This window comes from Scleropages formosus, chromosome 6 (assembly GCF_900964775.1).
Source record: "Scleropages formosus chromosome 6, fSclFor1.1, whole genome shotgun sequence".
Classification (NCBI taxonomy): Eukaryota; Metazoa; Chordata; class Actinopteri; order Osteoglossiformes; family Osteoglossidae; genus Scleropages; species Scleropages formosus.
The window spans coordinates 12,533,798-12,549,967 of NC_041811.1; the positions used below are offsets into that span (position 1 = coordinate 12,533,798).

Here is a 16,170-nt window from a genome sequence, read left to right on the forward strand (position 1 = left end):
TAGGCACTTTTCAGTTGCTATCGATTACAGCAGGATTTCTCCCCGCTATATTTGCCATTCTGACAGAAAGAGCAATGTGTCAAGGACAAGAGGAAGAAGCTTGAGCTCAACCTACTGCACAAACTGAACGGAGACCCTGGATGTGCTGCACATGAGCTTTACTGTTTGAAATACCAATTAGTGGATACTGTGAAATTACTCTCACAAAGATGGTAAAATACTTACACAGGTGTAATGCGGGGTGGGGGGACGTTCCTGTGTTATGTGTAGAACTTCATGATTTTAGTGCGTATATATAAGATTTACAGGACAAGTGTCCTTTTACGAAACAAGATCAGTTTGTGGTGTTAGAGGAGTCCCATACTATGGTATGGGTTCAGTACTGTACCATTTTAGGACAGACCCCTTTAGATGTAGCCTGGTTCGAACATGGTCTGCCTTGTGTGTCTCCCAAACACGGTGTATAAAGCTCTCCGCACTATAACAGGGTACTGCATAGTAATTATTGCCACAAACATGACAAAATATGCTGGTGTGGCGGTTTTACTGCCTTCCAGTATTTTTATTTTTGTATTCCTGTGATTTTTAAACTCTAAGGTTTTTACACTCAGCGGGTAGCCCAATACAATTTTTTTTCAAAAGAAATGATGGAAATTTGACGCCCCCCTCCCAAGGGAAACCTGTACATGCAGTTCTGCAGTGACCATTCCTGTGCCTTGAGCTTTCACAACATAAGTCATGTAATCACAGTAATTGGTATAATCAAATTTGTATTGATTGATCGGCTTGTATGCATGTATAGATGATTGATCTTTGTTTTGTCCTTCAACAGATTTTTTTTTTTTTAAACAGATGAAAGTGTTTATTGCGAGGGGACGCAGTGGCACTCAGGGTTTTGGCTGGGTCCTGCTCTCTGTCGAGACTGGGGTTCGAATTCTTCTTGGGGTGTCTTGTGATGGACTGGCGTCCCGTCCTGGGTGTGTCCCCTCCCCCTCCTGCTCTACGTCATGGGTTGCCACGACCCCACTCGGGATAAGCGGCTTTATCCAGTGTGTGTGTGTGTGTGTGTGTGTGTTTATTGCATTTGGGACTTTACAGCTGTTGCTGCTTGTTGAGATGTTTGTGTAGAAGGCAAAGTCTCTATGTGAAAACCGAAGACAGAACGTACAGCCCGACAGGAATGTAAATATTTGTTGACTCTAAAGGGCCCAGCTTATTAAACCTGCCGCTCTGCTTAGTATGCCTGTGAAGGGACTGGATTCCGTAATATTTTGTGCTCTCGTTTTGTTTCTTTAAACGTAATATCTCGTATCATCGCAAACACACAGCAAACGCGATGTGAAAACGTGCAGACGGCGAGCGCCGCAACAAAACCGTTCAACCCCCAGTCATATTTGGTGACAAATCCATTAGCGGCCCATGCGCTGAAATGTGTGCAACTTGTTAAAAAGGTTTACAGCGCAATAAATGTTGCATTCACATGATGAATTAACTATAAATTAACGGAAATATCCTACTGGGCGATTCCACTCGATGATACAATTAAACAGTTGCAAGGATTCCTTTAATCTGCATAAACGGCTGATATCAGTTTATCAGTGTAATAAAAATGTAACAGAGATCTTTTGCTGATAAAAGAGGTTCTTATATGCGTTCAAGAATGAAGTGTAGGAATGCAAAATACAAGAAGGTGCCCAGAACACTTGCAACATCACATCAGCCGGTCTGTTCGATGGAGGGGGACCTTTTAAAAGGTAAACCCGTCAAAACACCGCATGCAGTGTAACCTGTCGGGGGAGCGGTGCGACGCCATGTGGCGCGGAGTCAGTTTTGGGCCGCTGATTCTGCAGTTACCTGGCCCTCTTCCCGAACAGGGAGGTCATTTGGTCGGGGCAGAAGCGCCTGTCAAAGGCTCCTGTCCACACAAGTCGGGGGTCGACTTTCCGACCTGTAACCCTCCGCTGACCTGTAAGGTCACCTGTGCATCGTGGATCAGCGGGGGGGGGGCACGTGTTGTGGTGCCACGCCACAAACAAAAAATGAACGCTCCGTTCGAAGCGATCAGTCACCGTCGTGAATTGAGCCCCGAGTCCGAAACAGGAAAGTGTGGGCGGAGCCGAGACGGGTCTAGACCCTACCTCTCCAGCAGGTTGTGGATGGCCTTGAAGAGCAGAGTCCGGCACTCATAGGACAGGCCGCTCTCCCACAGTCCCTCCTCCTCCACTGCAAGAAACAGCAAGACAGCGGGATTAGTCTCACACGTGAACGCGCACACAAACTATAGCATCATACTTCTGATATTATTATATTATTATTAATATCATTATTCCTCTGACACCTTTGTCCAAGGGGACCTACATTAACAGATTACCCCCTTATAATGATTTTCTCATTTATACTGCAGGGTATTCTTACTCCATGAATTCAGGGTAAGTGCCTTCATCAGGGGTAGTAGAGCAGGAGCAGAGATTTGAACCCGCATCGCCTGATTACAAAGCGACAGCCTTAAGCACCACGCCACCTGCTGCCCACTGCCACACCAGCAATAAAAACGAACATACAGGCGTAATACATGATTCCCCTGACCTGGCAAGTCATCTGGACCGGACTGGGGGGCCCTTTATGGACAGTCATCGGACCAGGGAGGGGTGAGTACAGGGCCTGACCGAGGTTCACCCCCAACTGGCACGAGGACACCGGGTTCTCCAGATGGCTCGCACAGCACACAGGATGCCCACGAGCACCAGGAGACACCACTCGTATCACTTTACACAGCGTTGCTAACACTGTCATCCTTTGTTCTCCACAACGCCTAGAGTCAGAGGGGGTAGGATTGCGGGTGTGAAAGGTGTTTTCTGTTTACCTACTGGGAGAGAGCGCATGCACACACACACACACACACACACACACACACACACACACACACACACACACACACGCACACAAAAGGAGGGTGCTGCAAAGGCAGGATGGGTGGCAGGTCTGCGGGGGTGTACCCACAGATTCCTGCTTGTCTTGTTTGGTTGATGTTTTTCCCTCCCTTTTCTTCACACTGAATGAAATTTCCTTACTCGCCAAAAAAAGGAAAAGGAGGGAAAAAAAATCCCTGGTAACCATGGCAACACTAGCAGTAAGAACACAGTTCCCCAACATCCAGCTCCACTCCCCCGGCCCCCCGCCCACCCGCCCGTCCTCCTTCTCCTCCTACTGCTCCTCTCTACTGCTTCCAACCCCCCCTCACCCTCCCTTCAGCTCCAGGCCTCAGACAGGAAGTGCAGCTCCAGCCAGATACTCGCCAGGGAGAGGCTCCGTGCACGGCGCGCCAAGTCTCAAGCAAACCCACCTCATTAGCTCGCCCCTCTCTCTTCCCTCAGTCCTTCCAGCTCGCACCCTGCCCCTCCCACCCTTTCCCCCACGCTCCATTCCAAGAGCCTTTCCATAGGGCACGACCCTCGACCCACAGCCTCCCCCCACCCCCAAAAGCTCTCCACCGCCCCTGGGGCCTGAGTCACCAGCTCTGACAGAAGCCCCGTTGAGCCCCTCCCACCTCGAGCACAAAAGTGCTCTTGATCACGAGTCCCATCCCACCCACCCCGCCCCGCCCCGCCCTCCACCAGTGCGGGAAAGTCACTCCCCCGAGCGTGTGGTTCCCAGACTCCATGTCACAGCTTCTCGCACAGGGCCACTCTGCACCCACAAAACATGTGCAGTGTTGATCTTTGAACAACAGCAATATGAATAACGCGCTATTTTGATCTTTTTAGTTAGAAGTTAACAAACACTCCCCCCCCACACACACACACACACACACACACACACGCGCACAGAGCCCCGCCTATTCAGTTCCCCAGTGCTTCAAACCCAATAAAGTGTCATTGAAAACTCCCTCTGTAAGCGGACTCGCAAACATGGTACAACAGGGTGTTTTCCAGCTTTTGAGCAGCAGGACAAAAGAAGTGCACGGCTGAGACGAGGGGGGACGTGTCACCACAGCGCCACATGACCCAGCCGCTGTTTACGTGCGGGGCTTAGATCCGCAGGGCCTAGCGGGCAGATGCATATCTAGGAGGAGCAGGACAGCCTGGGGGGCGCGTGCGTCTCGACCGTTCCTCAGCTGCGAGGAGGACAAAAAAGGAGTGGCAAAACAGTTTCGCTTCTGCATTTGGGCACAGAGCAAGCGAAGGCCTGGATACACTGCTCTCTGCACTGGGGGTGGCTCACATAATCTCTCTGTCTCACACACACACACACAGAGAAAGCAAGGCACAGGATACCTGTATGAACTTGTTTGTGTTTTCAGGCAGCGGAGACTGGGCGGGTGTGAGGCTCAGCAAGCGAAAGTGTGCGTTTACCTGCACGCGTGTGCGTACCTGCCTCTGTGCATGTGTGTATGCGCGCCTGTGAAAACACATTGCCGTGCTCGCTGCACATGCACAAAGAGATGGCGGCCACCCCAGCGATGCTGCAGGCGTGTGTTTATTTGACAGGCCCCGCCCCCTGTCACCACAGCGCAGCTGAGCTGCTGCGCGGCACCAACACAAATGAGCTCTGATGGAACTGGGTCGCAGCTCCTGCCCTCAGCCAAGCCCCGCCTCCTTGCGCCGGCCGCCTTTTGGCCACTAGGGGGCGCCGAGAGGAGCCCCGGCTGCGTGCAAAGCCTGCTGTCGACTGGGGCTGAAGGGGAGCCTTCGCTCACACTACGTTTCCTGCTTCGTACAAAGGGGGGAGGGGTAACACACACCATTGTTTTTCTACATCACTTTTTAGCATGGCTCCTTCACTGCAGACCGGCCTCAGCCCTCAGCGAGGGTTTCTCAGCAATCTTGCACCTCCCAAGACCAGGGTCCTACGCACGATTGGCAGCGGAACTCCACCGTGGGAGCAGATTACCACGGGACAGAGGGTCACGGTTACACCCGGCAACAAGGTAGCCAAATGAGACTGAAGACCTGGAGATGAGGGCCTTGAGGACACCGGTATCACCAAGCATGATTTCCAGCCATCCTCCACCGAAGCACCCCCCCCAACCCCCCCCACCCCACAGTATCACTGCTAGCCAGGCGCGAGTCCTCTTCTCCTTCACGGGAACTGACTTTCAGCTGCTCTCTCCAGCATCTGCTCCTCCTGGCTCCTTCCCCAAAACCTCGGCCGCAGTTTTTCGCTGCGCCCTGGGCGTTCGCGGGCTCCCCGATGACATCAAGTATTCTTACAGTGCGGTCGATACATAATTCAGCACTCGTGCAATTTCGAAAGCAGCACCGAGAACATGCTCGCGCGCTCAGCCGGACCAGCTGCATCCTTGCATATGGATGTTACTGAGAAACCCCAAAATGGTACAATTCACCGCACCAAGAAGTCCCTCCTCACTCTCCGAGGAAAAGGAAGTGACATCGCGAGCATTCTTCGCTTAGCCGACACTTTTCTCCAAAGCAACTTGCATTGTTAAGCAATGATTTATACAGCAGGGTAACTTTTTTACTGGGGCAACTGAGGGTAAAGTGCCTTGATCCAGGGTACTGCAGCAAGAGGCGGGATTGAGAAAACCTCCCGCTCCACAGCTCTAACCGCTACGCTTGCTGCCCGGCATGATGTGAAAGGGCCAATAAGTGCTAACTCAACAAAGTTAAATGTCACATTTCCTTTCTTCACAATCAGCAGCACCTTTAAAACACAAATCTGAGCTCAACACCGGAGAACCAGGACCATAAATATTGACGCACCCAGGGCAGCAGGTGGCACAGTGGTTAGAGCTGCCGCACTGAAGGACCTGGGTTCGAGAACAGCCTGATGTTGCAGTACCCTTGATCAAAGCGCTTACCCTGAATCGCTGGGGAAGAAAAATCTGTAAATCACTGCAAGTCACTTTGGGGAAAAGCATCACTAAAGAGACGACTGTAAATAGAGATTACAAATGAATAATTTCACAAGACCGCATCGCAGACGTGTGCACTCTGACCCGCGACCTGGCTAGTTAACCGCATAGCTACAAAATCAACTTTGCAACACAGTACATTCTGCACTACAGCAAACGGGCTTTTACTTAATTCATTCTAGACTCTTGCGGTGGGGGGTTAAGAGACATATTCAAAAGAAACTCGGAGGGCGTCCCGGCTGGCTTCACTGACACCGAGCCCTCGGTAATGGCCGGCTATATTAAAGAGCTAAACCCGCAAACGATCGACCGGGCAGCAGACGGCTTCATTCCCACCACAGGGCAGAGGGAGAGGAAGCCGCTGGCACTCGTCCAGCAGCAGCGTCTGCCTTCGCGATCCACCGCTATGCTTTTTTTAATTTCCAACAGGAATTAACAGCGGATTTCGCTCGTCGGCTTCCCCCGGCACCTCCGATGGCTCGACGCTGAGCTGCGCGGGGCTCTCCGAGCCTCTGATGGCGGGCCGCCTTGGCCTCCCCTCTCCACCACAGCCCAACCCCTCCACCACCCCCACACACACATTCGTTACACACACACACACAGCACAACAAACCGCAACACATTTTGATTTAAATGCTTACAAGTAGTTAAGCTGGAAAAAAGTTCTACATGCGATGGGTTCTGCAGGTCCAAGACATCGTAAATGGCCTTGGGGTCAAAGGTCATCGGCAAGTGCCGCTTTGTTTGGACCTAGGGGCAGCAGGGAGAGTAGTGGTCAGAGCTAGCACCTTTGGACTCAAAGGACCAGGGTTCAAATCCCTCCTCCTGCTCTAACACCCTTGATGAATGCACTTACCCTGACTGGATATAGTAAAAATTACCTGGCGGTACAAATAGGTAAATAAGCGAAAGTAGGTTAACGCTGTAAGTTGCTTTGCACGAAAGCGGCTAAATAAATAAATGAAAACGTAAGCAACAACCCAGAGGCGGCTCTAGCTGTCCTCTTCTCTTCCAGCATCTGTTCCTGCTGTTTCGTCCGCCAAGGACTCTGCCGTGGCTGCGGTGTTTCACCGGGCCCTTCGGCATCCACTGCCTCCATATCAACATTAAGTATTTTTGTGGCGCGTCTCTGAAGTTTGCACAAAGGCGCTATGGAGATGCTCCTTGCCAGCTATGCTCTTCCGCTTTTTGCGCTCCTATCTCAGCAAACCGAAAACGGCCGTGTGGAAACTTCTATCCCACTTACTATTTGCTGCCAGGCGGATGCCAGTATCCATCAAGTGTCCCCGGTGGCCGACCGCCTCTCGCACTTATACCGCGGTTCCTTTCACGGTGAGAAATTAACATTAGTACTCCGCTCAAGGGTATGACAGAAGGCTTCCTCCCGGGGGTTAAACCTGCAATCGTTACCTCAGCTACCAGAGTATATTCTTCGTCTTGCAATCCAAGGTCTGATTTTGGCCCCCCGCCGGGGTTACAGAGCAGCTCTGCACAAAGTGGGTCTGCCGTCTGTTTCCACGTGAAATATTAAACAGGAGTCCCTGTTGTGCGCCTACGTCTGCAACGCTGGAGGTAGCACCGGTCTGCAAAGGAGCGGGGCGGAAGGCGGGCGACACCACACCCTGCAATGACCCTCTTCTGCCACCGAGAGGGGCACTTTGTCTTCGGCCTTTCGCAACAACTCCCGGCATCCCATAATGGGCGCCGTGCCCCCGTGGGCCGGCTCGAGAGCCGTCGAACCCGGTGATGGATAGGGTGATGCCGGAGGCTCAGCGGGGCCGGAACAAAGGCGCGGTGAGAGGGAGGCAGAGGAGAAATGTGGGCCCAATTACAGAGCGGGCGCTTACACAGCTGGCAGGGTCAGCCGAGTGGGGGTTACTCTCCGAATTCCGTGCTCCTGGTAGGCGGGTTGCTCTTCTCGAGGACTCGGGTTACACCGCGGCGCGTTCTCTTCCGGGCCAGGAGGGAGGCGCTACCCCATCTCGTTCCAGAAGGACTCAGCTTCGTCAAGATTCAGATCACCGCAGGGTTTCCCAGCTCCACGGTGCACTGACCCGGCAGTGCAGGTAGCCCACCTTTGACTCCTCCACATCACCCCTAGGACACCAGCCCTCCATCGTAACCTCCCAGTTGCGTCCTCTGTATTCCACACCTTGCAGTCAAGGCGGTCATCTTTCAGACCCCTATGGGTGGGGACCTCGGGGGCGCGTGGCAACTGGACAGCACACCCCACTGTAAGAACTTCTCCAGGTTTGCCTGCACGAGAGCATGCGCAGCTGCAGTTGCTTACACGAGGCGAGGAGCGGTGCCGAGTGGCCGCTCGGAGCCCCAGGGCAGAATGAGCCGCGCGCAGCGGGAATGCTAATGAGGACGGAGAAACTTCTCCGCTGCCCTCCACGCTGATAGGGCCGATGCGTCACATAGCCGAGGAGTGTCACGTTACGCATAAAAGGAGATGCATGTTACACGCGAGTGGAGCGATCGCGGCAATCGCCAAGGAATGGCTGTATAATGGGCACGACTGGTGTCTAGAGCGTACCAATGTGCACAACATACCAGAACAACAAATTATAGCATCAGTGCCATAGGAAAATGACCAGGTCTATATTGGCAGCGGAAATAAAACAGCAATAAGAAAAAGAAAAGAAATAAATTACTTTTGTGAATCACTGCTGGTTTTCCACATTTCAACTGTAACAATAATGGGGGGGAAAAAAAAACCATTTTATTAAATAACTGGCATCCTGGTTCCCGATTCAGTCATCCATCTGTCCGTTTTCGAAAACTGCTTATCCAAGTTGGGTCTCACGTTTCGAAAAGGGACGGGTGAATGGACGGCTTTTATCAAACACAAATCCAAACGTTGTTTTTGCCACCCTGCATCGGCCCCCTCCGCCCCCCATGAGCCTCCCTGCTGCTGCGGCAGCTGGGCCCCGGCAGAAGGAGAACATGTCTGGAGGCTGCGCGCCCAATCCGAAAGGTTGAGCCATCACGCGCCGCGAATGATTCAGTGATCGGAGCCAATTAGCATGCTTTGGTTTCAGCAGCAACGCACCGTGGTTAACTGGCCCTGTTACCATGCGGCACTTGCTGAACCAATCACTCGTGTCCGCTAGCTCGTTGCGCTTCGGTACCAACCCGCTCCCGGCCCAACCTGACTCCGGCGAACATACACACTCGCTACATCATCATTTGGCCGTTCATGCATGTCTCCAAAAAAAAAAAAAAAAAAGAAGAAATACTCGTTTCCCAGTCCATTCCAATTCCATGTACGATCTCAGGCTGTTGTGATAATTATACATGACACCAGTGAAAACATGGAGTGTTATTTATTGAAGGGCTTCTTAGCCTGTGGTTCAAGGATGAACTTCGGTGGACCTGTGAAGCGCAGGCCTGCTTTGAAAACAAGTAAAAAAATAAAATAATTACTCTGCATCTTTGACATAATTCTACGTGCAAGAAGTCAAGTACAAAAAACTGAGCGAAATATCTTCTCTTGGCTTTCATCAGATCAGATTCTTAAAGGGATCCGTGGCCTAGAAAAGGTGAAAAACCTCTGATTTATTCATATGGCTGATGCTCGTGTCCGAGGTGATTTACAGTGTCAGGGTTGTATGGGAAGCTACCTACAGTGATTTACCCATTCATACAGCTGGGGAATTTTTACTGTATCAGCTCAGGTGGAAGTACCTCGGTCAGGGGTACTACAGCAGGAGCAGGATTTGAACCCAGGTCTTTCGAGCGGAACGTTAGAGCTCTAACCGCAACGCGACCGCTACCCACATTCGTGGAAACGGTAGCGAGGAAGAGGGCACACTTAACGCCATCGGGAAGCGAGGGTCAGGGAGACAGCGAGGGGTGGACGGAGTGGAAACGAGAAGGATCCAGAGTGGCGGGGATTGGGAGAGAGAGAAAGGGAAGGGTTCTCACTGGACCTTGGAGCGGAGCCAGGCGGGCCCTGTGTGGAAGAGCGGAGCCAAGGGCAGACAAAAGCCAGCAGTGTTATCCAACACAGTTACGTAATGTGACAGTCACTTATCTCCTCCGCCCCGGCTCAGCACAAACAGAGCGGCGCGGGCCCCCGGAACATCCCCGCGCGATTGACTGACGGCACCTCCCCCGCCAATCAGAGGCGAGCAACGAAAATAAAGCGGCAAAATCTCGTTCCCGTTCCCTTCCCTTGTTCAGTTCCGTGATCGCTTTCAGGTGCGCGCATCCCGAGGGCGGGCGGGCGGGCATCCATCCCTTTCAGGAGCGAGCGTTCAAACAGCCGAGGGGATGAGAAATGGGAAAACGTGCTTTTGTTTTATTTATTTATTTGTCGAGGATGCCCACAGCTGCGATTTCCACCGGAGCTCAGCAAGAAAACATCTATTCAATGACAAGTAAGAAGAATAAGGCCTTGATTATGACTCCGAGGCTGTCGGATGAACCTTGAACCCAAAAGGCCCCAGAAAGGACCTTCTGTTAGAAACTGGGCTATCTAGTAGTAAGAGGTCTTTTCTTCTTCACGCATGCGTTTTGCAACCACACATTTTTCCCTTCATTAGTGTGACTGGAAGGGGAAAAAAATTCCCTTCCCTTTGCAAACCCCCTTCGGTCCGTCTTTGATCCATCATCGGCTCATCTGTCCTTCCTTGCGTTCCTCCAACACTCCTCCTTCTGACATTGCTCACGGTTTCTGACAAGGGGGGGGGGGGATCTCGAGCACACAGAAAACCACCACTGCTTTGTACGCTACTCATTGAAGCCACAGCCGTGCAGATCTGTTATTAATTCAAGGGCAGAATGGTGGTGCGGTGGGTAGTGCTTCTGGCTCATGTTTCCAGGGATGCAGGTTTGGACAAGGGTTTAAAACTGGCACGAAGTTTGCACGTTACCATGGTTCACGTCATTTTTCCTCCCACAGTCCAAAGACTTGCTTCAAGTGAATTGGTGACTCTGAATTGCCCATTGTGTGTGTGTATGATCCTGCTTCCTGATCAGGAATCGTCGATATTCTGAGTTTTATGCAGCTACTCGTGTGATGAACATCGGTTCATATGGTGGAAAGAAACTAACTAACTGTACTTATGTATCACACGTCTGCAACTAAGTCTCTTTCTCCTCATGTAATGCACACATTGTATTTTCTATGAGATGTACGTCGCTTTGGAGAAAAGCATCTGCTAAATGAATACATGTAAATGTATGTAAAATGTAGATGTGTGTGTGAGATTCTCTTACAATGGCCTAGTGTCCTGTCAAGGTGGTCCCGTCTCACACCTTCTGGACCACCATGGCACTGCATCTGACAAGCAGTTACTGGAAATGGATGGATGGATGGATAGATAATCCATTTAAAAGATTAAAAAAATGTAACAGTATACGTTTCATTATGATTTCTCGTGAATTTCCCTTCAAGTGCATTTACCAGTGAGAGATTATTCCATGTGCTGCTCTTGCACATGTTTGCAGCCCCCAGATTTTTCCCAGGTGAGCGAGCTGCTGTGGAATGGCTGAGGCTCAAATTTACACCCACATAGACGTGCACAAGTGCCGACACGCACAAGAATGGTGAGAACAGAGAAAGTCTCCGAGATGAAGGTGATAAAGGAGTGCCCATGGTACCGCCCCACCACCTTGTGGCACTGGTCCACATCCTCCACTCCAGCACCTGATGCCACACGCAGCTCAGAATTTGCACAGGAAAGCTGAGCCAGAAAACCAAAAAACAGAGCCAGAGAATTACTGAGACTATAGAGAGGAACTGGGATAGTTGAGATGCAGTGGAGTATCTACACTACGGACGGTCCAGAGGCAGTGGGGTACCGACACTACGGACGGTGTAGTGGCAGTGGGGTACCAACACTACAGACAGTTCAGGGGCAGTTGGGTACTGACACTGCGGATGGTCCAGAGGCAGTGGGGTACCGACACTATGGATGGTCTAGTAGCAGTGGGGTACCGACACTACGAACGGTCCAGAGGCAGTGGGGTTCCGACACTACGAACGGTCCAGAGGCAGTGGGGTACCGACACTACGAACGGTCCAGAGGCAGTGGAGTACCGAATCTAAGGACGGTCCAGAGGCAGTGGGGTTCCGACACTACGAACGGTCCAGAGGCAGTGGGGTACCGAATCTAAGGACAGTCCAGAGGCAGTGGGGTACCGACACTACGGAAAAATTACCACACTGCACCTTTTAACATCAAATTACAGAACACCGTAAACAGATAACCTTGAGCCTACAAAACACAACTCAAAAGAAAAATATTGTTAAAAAACCGTAAATGACCCTAAGATAGCTACTGTTGTGTACAGAGCGTAAGTACAGCGAGCACCTCTTTTCTACAGCACAACAGAGGCACAGTTCAGGGAGGAAACCCACTTTGTCTGGACGTACCGTAGTGCAGATAAAACACCGCCATCCAAGTGGAAGCCTTAGAAAAAGCGATAAGTGAAAAGGGTGGAGAAAGTGCAGCGGACGAGCTGCAGCTGCAGCGTCTCAATTAAGGAACAGGTTGAGTGTGTGTTAAAGTACACGTTGTTGGCCGGCGCTCTGCGCCGTGTCTTCATTAAAGGCCAGGCTCCGACGATTCATCAGCCCCGTCTGTTAGTCACCACTGATAAATAGTCTCTCCGTTATCAGCTAGTGGGTGCCCGTGTTCGGCCGACCACATTGTACCGTCAGCCGGGTCTGCGGACCCGCGTTCCACACACACACACACACACACACACACACACACACACACACACACAAGGAGTCATGCTCAATTGAACTGCTATAACCAAGGGGTTTATAGATGTTTTGCTGCTTAACCAACACATTTATTCAATGTGACTCACAGTTTTGCCAAATGATACAGGTGAATATTTTTATAGGCCCAGAGCAGGTTAAGAAAAGGTTACCCCGGTTTAATGCACCTAATTCATTGCAAGAAATGGTCTTGTTAGATTGGAGGGGTCTTACAAGCAGATAAAATCATCATAATTTCTTGGGGGGGGGGGGACATCAGAGAAACATTAAAATATAGCCATTGCAAGTAAAAACATTTGCACAGCTCTATATTTTATTGTTTCCAACAATACTTTATACATGGTGACCTGGACAGAAGCATTGTGGACCACGGTTTGAACAGACAGTGACTGAAGCAGGAACATCCCAGCATCGCTTTGAAGCAAACCCAAGCAGTGTATGGCATACTTGGTTGTAAACGTGTAAACCTGAAATAAATGTGTGCAAAACTGCTATTAATTTCATTTACTGCGCACCGACGGATATAACGTCTTAATGCGGAAGGACCCAATTATTTTTTGTTTTAAACGAATTTGCAGTTAAAGCAGTCCCGTTTGTCTCTGCACTTAGTTTTTATTTGCTTTTCCAGAAAGTACAGGTAAGGTACAGCACTTTTGTACAGCTGCGCGAGGCTGATGTACATCAGTTTAAAAAAAAAAAGAAAAAAAGCCAATTTAAACTGCAAAACAGCCCTGCTACATCAAGTCAAGGGGTCCCTATTTTCATATAGCACTATGTCAAATTTAGGTCGAGATGAACCTTATTCGTTAAGGGATGAGTGTCCCTCGCTCACAAGTTCTCCAGGAGGTCCCCTCCATTACCTTAACCACTATGCTACCTGCAGAACTATACATAGTTCTAAAAGCAGCCAAGTCCAACTTTAAAATGACGTCCATACACATTTCTAGATGAAGCACTGACCTGCAGGTGTCCGAGGAGTCCTGTAGGAGGCGCTAGACAGGGATGACTGACACTACGCTGGCCTTCCGCTGTCAAGGAGCCCGCATGGTCTCTCGCATCTTTCCAACACCAGAGACTTCGAAGCGACTAAGAGGAATGCGAGTGATGGACATATGGCGTGACGAGGGGCCGAGAACGAACACCACGCTCCTTCCATTCATAATGTGTGTTTGTTTCTCAAAGATCGTTACCGTTCTGAAAACATGTGCTGCTAATTAAAGCGCTTGAAATGTATGGAAAAGTGTTTGAGTCTTTTTTTGACAGATTTCTTGGCTGGGTCTCGGGTTGTCTGCTTTTATGTCTGGATTCCGCAATTCCCTCGACGTTCTCGACACCCAGATTGCAGAGAAAGCACACGCACGACGCACACACACGTACACACACACACGCAAAATTATCATAAATTTAAATTTTAAATTTGCCTGCTTTCCACCATCAGCCCGTCCCACGTTTAAGACACATATGCGTCTGCTGGAAAGCTGTAATGTTACGTGCAGATGGATCTGCGCAGATCTGATTTCCCACAATGCACAGGGGCAGCGATCATGTTTAGTGACTATTATCACCACAGAAGTCCTGCGCAAACCCCTTAACAAAAGACACCCATAACTGCACTGCCCTCTTTCAGATACCCACTCCCATTACCCTGTTGTACCGCCCTTCATACTATACTACGAGACGGGGAGTCTCGTCACGGAGATGGGAACTGAACTGAAATTACAGACATGCAAAGGCGACAGAAAATATGTTACGGCAACACTGGTGTCCTTACACTTGTGTTTTTACGAATACTTCACCCGCCGGTGATGAATGAGAAACGTCACGTGCGAGCGGGCCAGTCGCTAGCCGACTTCCTGTCCAAGAGACTCCAACATCTCCGTCAGCAGAGACGCAAATAGCGTGAGGCGAGCGGCACTTCGTCACACTCGGCCGGACGCTTTGGCGCAGCAGGCGCATTCCGGCGGAGGAAGAACGCGCTCGGCCCATTTCAGCACCTCTTTCCGTAGGTCCGTCCCCCTCCTGCGGGTAACAAGGGGTTAAAGACGCATCGAGGATGCCCCGCTGCCACGGGAGGTGGAGGGAGGGGGATGGAAAGGGGCAAGGAGCCAGAGAGCATGGACAGCGAGGGGGTGGGGAGTCGGGGCATGGCCTCTGTCCAGCCCTCCTACACACTGCCCACAGTGAGCAGCACCAGCTGGAATCCTGTGCCGGAGACACTCGGGCACACAGCTTGTCCCCAGACCACGACGGGGGGGGTGGGGGGCCCTGTGACAGACAGGGGTCAAGACACTCTGTTTGCATTCCCGAGTGCAGGTTCTGCACAGAAGACCCAAGGAGAAGGCGGGTGGGGGGGCGGGGATCGGGGAGGGACTGGACCCCACAGCAGGCCAGTACCGTCCCGTCTCCAGCATCAGTACCCTCCTGTCTTCTGCCACTACAGCAGGAAGACCACCAGCACATTGTGTCTCAATGCACCCTCATTTTCTGTGCCCAGTTTTCTTTTTTTTTTTTTTAAATGCCAAAAATTGTTGACATTTTTGCTCTGGCTCCACGATTCCTATTTCCACGGAAGTTCACACGACATACAAGAGTTTGGATTGACCCGCTGCTTTTCCTTACGTGCTTTTGGTTTCTTTTAAGTTTCAGGAGCGACGCCGCCCCGCGACGGGGCGAGCGCTTATGGACAGCGTAGCGAGCGAGCGCGTCAAGTTTCGCAACGTTTGTCACCGCTTTTGTCGAGCAGAAAGGAGGAGGAAGTCGCGCGGAACGGCCGCGTTCTCCCTCTTGTCCAGCCGCAGCGGTGTGAACCGTGTTGGCAGCAGCCCAGTCCAGCCGCTTACGCCTCCCGTGACGAAGCACAACGCACTTCCCGTAGCTCAGTTTCGATGCTTTCTCCCGCCTGCGTCATTTCCTCCACCGGGCGATCTCTGCGCTGCCCTCGCGGCACAGACGCCCAGCAGAATGGTGCGAGGCGATGCCACGTGAACGAATGCTCATGCGGGCAACGCCGAGTGAACTGGACGGATCTCGGCTCTGTAAAAATAAACTAAGGCCTTAGTTATTATAACTATTTATTCATTCAGTTGGCCCTTTCCCCCAAAGCAACTTATAGCGTTAAGCTGCTTACACTGATTTACCCATTTACATGTATTCATTTAGCAGACGCTTTTCTCCAAAGCGACGTACATCTCATAGAAAATACAACGTGTGCATTGCATTAGAACGAGACTTAGCCGTAGATGTGTGATTCTTAAGTACAGTTAGTTTCCTTCCTTCACCGTATGTGCCGACGTTCATCACACAAGTAGCTGCATAAAACTTAACCAGAATATCGCCGATTCCTAATAACCTTCCTAGCTGTTTTTTTTTTTCTTTTTCGAGATACATATAAACATTTACGTTAAATTGCAGGAGTGGCTCCGTGACGGATTGATCCGAGCACGATCGTGAACATGTACACCTCACATGAGCTTAAGAGATGATGACGGGAGAAGTGAGTCCGGAAGAGATGAGTTTCAGACGCTTTTTAAATGTAGACAGAGATTTAGCAGTTCTGAGC

General features: G+C 50.9%; 1 protein-coding gene across 4 annotated transcripts in view; it reads right to left on the reverse strand.

Annotated features, from left to right (window-relative positions):
* LOC108927187 (mediator of RNA polymerase II transcription subunit 13-like) overlaps positions 1-16,170 on the reverse strand; it is a 72,215-nt gene that overhangs the window by 34,149 nt on the left and 21,896 nt on the right. For all 4 annotated transcript variants that reach the window (XM_029252606.1, XM_029252605.1, XM_029252604.1 and 1 more), the window contains exon 3: positions 2,139-2,223. In XM_029252606.1, coding sequence (XP_029108439.1) covers positions 2,139-2,223 — 85 coding nt within the window. The remainder of the gene's footprint in view (positions 1-2,138; positions 2,224-16,170) is intronic.